At 46.6% G+C, this 2,273-nt stretch overlaps 1 protein-coding gene across 1 annotated transcript in view; it reads right to left on the reverse strand.

Moving 5' to 3' along the window:
* Positions 1-984: 984 nt before the first annotated feature.
* Positions 985-2,273, reverse strand: part of LOC311140915 (3',5'-cyclic-AMP phosphodiesterase 4D-like) — a gene marked incomplete at both ends in the record, with an annotated part of 1,986 nt that continues 697 nt past the window's right edge. Inside the window, 3 exons of the mRNA XM_084176187.1 lie at positions 985-1,470; positions 1,681-1,986; positions 2,210-2,268. Of these exons, the coding sequence (XP_084032313.1) occupies positions 985-1,470; positions 1,681-1,986; positions 2,210-2,268 (851 nt within the window). The remainder of the gene's footprint in view (positions 1,471-1,680; positions 1,987-2,209; positions 2,269-2,273) is intronic.

Below are 2,273 nucleotides of genomic sequence, written 5' to 3' on the forward strand. Positions count from 1 at the left end.
TAGATCTGAGAGGATTGGACACGCTAATCCAATCCTCTCAGATGTAGTGCGTAGTGTGTAGTGTAGGGGCAAGGGCTTGATTTGGAATTCTGAGAATACTCCCCAATACTCCCCCAAAACAATAACTGGTAAGTTACCCTTTTATACACAGAAAAGCAGAGGCAGACGAGGCATTTCTCATCAACAGTTTTCAAGTGCCTTTCAAATGTTTTTAAAAGTCACTTATTTTTTAAAATCTTGGTTAACAAAAGTAGAACCTACAATAGATCTCCATCTTATGTATGGTACGATACAAAAACTCTAGAGGTTAAACCCAGCATTAGAGCTGTAAGATATTAGCCTTTTTTAGTCAGGTTTTCAAGGAAGACTTAAACTTCAGAAAAGTGTCTTGATAAATTCCCACAATGCATTTCTCTCACTGTGCTGCAGCGCCTCTCTCCATGGTGACGTGTCCTGTTGTGATTTCATTCATTCAGACCACACAACAACTTAGCACGTTGCTTTGCTGATAAATACAAACAACTAAGATAAACAGACACTATAGTCACTTCTGAAGAATGGGCACTTAATAACACACAGAAACACTGCCATTGGTCAGCCAAGGCTGAAAGGAGGAGAGATATACTGTATATGAACAGCATTAAACACACTCTAAACAGCTGATCATAATCCTTAATGTAACTTCAACACACTAGGACTGGGTTTTGAAGTGAAATAACACACAGACTATTCCGGTACAAACGTGAATGGAAAATAGTTTTCCTGAGTGCAAAAAACTTGTAGAAGTACCAGTGGGCGTGTCTGAGAAGCTGACCGATAGGATGAGGAGGGAGGAGTGGCCAAGGGTGGAGAACAGCGTGCGCTTTGGAACCCTAAACATAAATATATATATAAAAAATAATTACAGATATAGTCCACAAAACCCAAAAATAAATAATCATCTCTGGTTACTAAGAAGAAAAGTTAGTTGCCGTCCATACACTGCTATGTATCGGCTGGTTTCTCCTCTCCCTTCTCTTCCCCTTCCTCCCCCTCCTCTTCCTCCTCCACTACACAAGGTTGTGATGAAGAGGACTCTCCCTCCACCTCCACTTCCTCTTCCTCCTCCTCCCCCACCTGTTCGTCCAGTGGTATCTCTGTCGACTCTGAGTCCTGCGTACAGAGTGTTTTTGAGTCACTACAACTGTTTTCCTCTTCTTCCTCCTCTTCCTCGGGTTGGCTGCCACTGTCCTTCTCCGTGTCCGATTCCCCGTCCTCCTCCAGGGTGAGTTCAAACTGGAACTTGTCCCCTCCAGCGGGGCGGCTGCCGTCCTCAGGCTCGTCCAGGGTAGGTGAGGGGCTCTGGGGGATGGTGCTCTGGTACCACTCCCTGTTGTCCTCCAGAGTGTCCAGGATGTCCTGAGCGTCAGGGTGCACCAGGTCTGCCCACGTCTCCCATAGAGGGTGGACGATGTAGTCTATGAAGCCCACCTGGAGAGAGGACAGGGAGGGTTAGGGTTAGTGAAAAACAATAGAAAGGATTTTTGTGTGTGTTAGTGTGTCTGTGTGTGTGTGTGTGTGTCTGTGTGTCTGTGTGTGTGTGTGGGGGGGGGGGTATGGGTGTGTGGTTTGTTTCAAAGCAGAGTGAGTGTTTCAGTGTGTGCGTGTGCGTGTGTGTGTGTGTCTGGTTTGTTTGGGTACCTGGCTCTTCTGGACAGAGGCGTTGTGTTTGTCACACATAGGGCTGATCTCCATGCCTCTCTCCCTCTCCCTGTCCCCCTGGGTGAAGAACTCTTCCATGATGCGGTCGGTCCACTGGCGGTACAGCTGCAGGGGCTTGGTGGGGTTACTCAGGTCCGCACAGTGCACCATGTTCTGCAGAACCTGTATTCTGTCAGAGTAGTTGTCCAGGAGTAGAACTCCAGAGCTGGTCACCTTCTTGGTCTCCACCATGGTCTTCAGGTCAGCCAGCAGGTTCATGTGCTTGGACATGTCAGTCGCTAGGACCTGGGGACCACCAGAGACACAACACAGGCTGTCACAATACTGCCAGGGACTAACCAATAGAACAGATCCTCCATATTAATGGAGAATTGCCTTTGGTAACATCTGAGAACATAGAAGAAGTAAACAGTAGCAATCAAGTACAACCATGGACATTTTTTAAGCTGATGTGGACACTATTTCAGAGATGTTCCTATTGGTTACTGATTACTATCCAGTCACTCACGATGTCGATGACCATCTTGCGCAGTGATTGTCGTTGTTTTTTGGTCAGGTTCTGGAAAATGTCA

This window comes from Coregonus lavaretus (genome assembly GCF_964263955.1).
Source record: "Coregonus lavaretus genome assembly, chromosome: 14".
In the NCBI taxonomy this organism is placed as follows: domain Eukaryota; kingdom Metazoa; phylum Chordata; class Actinopteri; order Salmoniformes; family Salmonidae; genus Coregonus; species Coregonus lavaretus.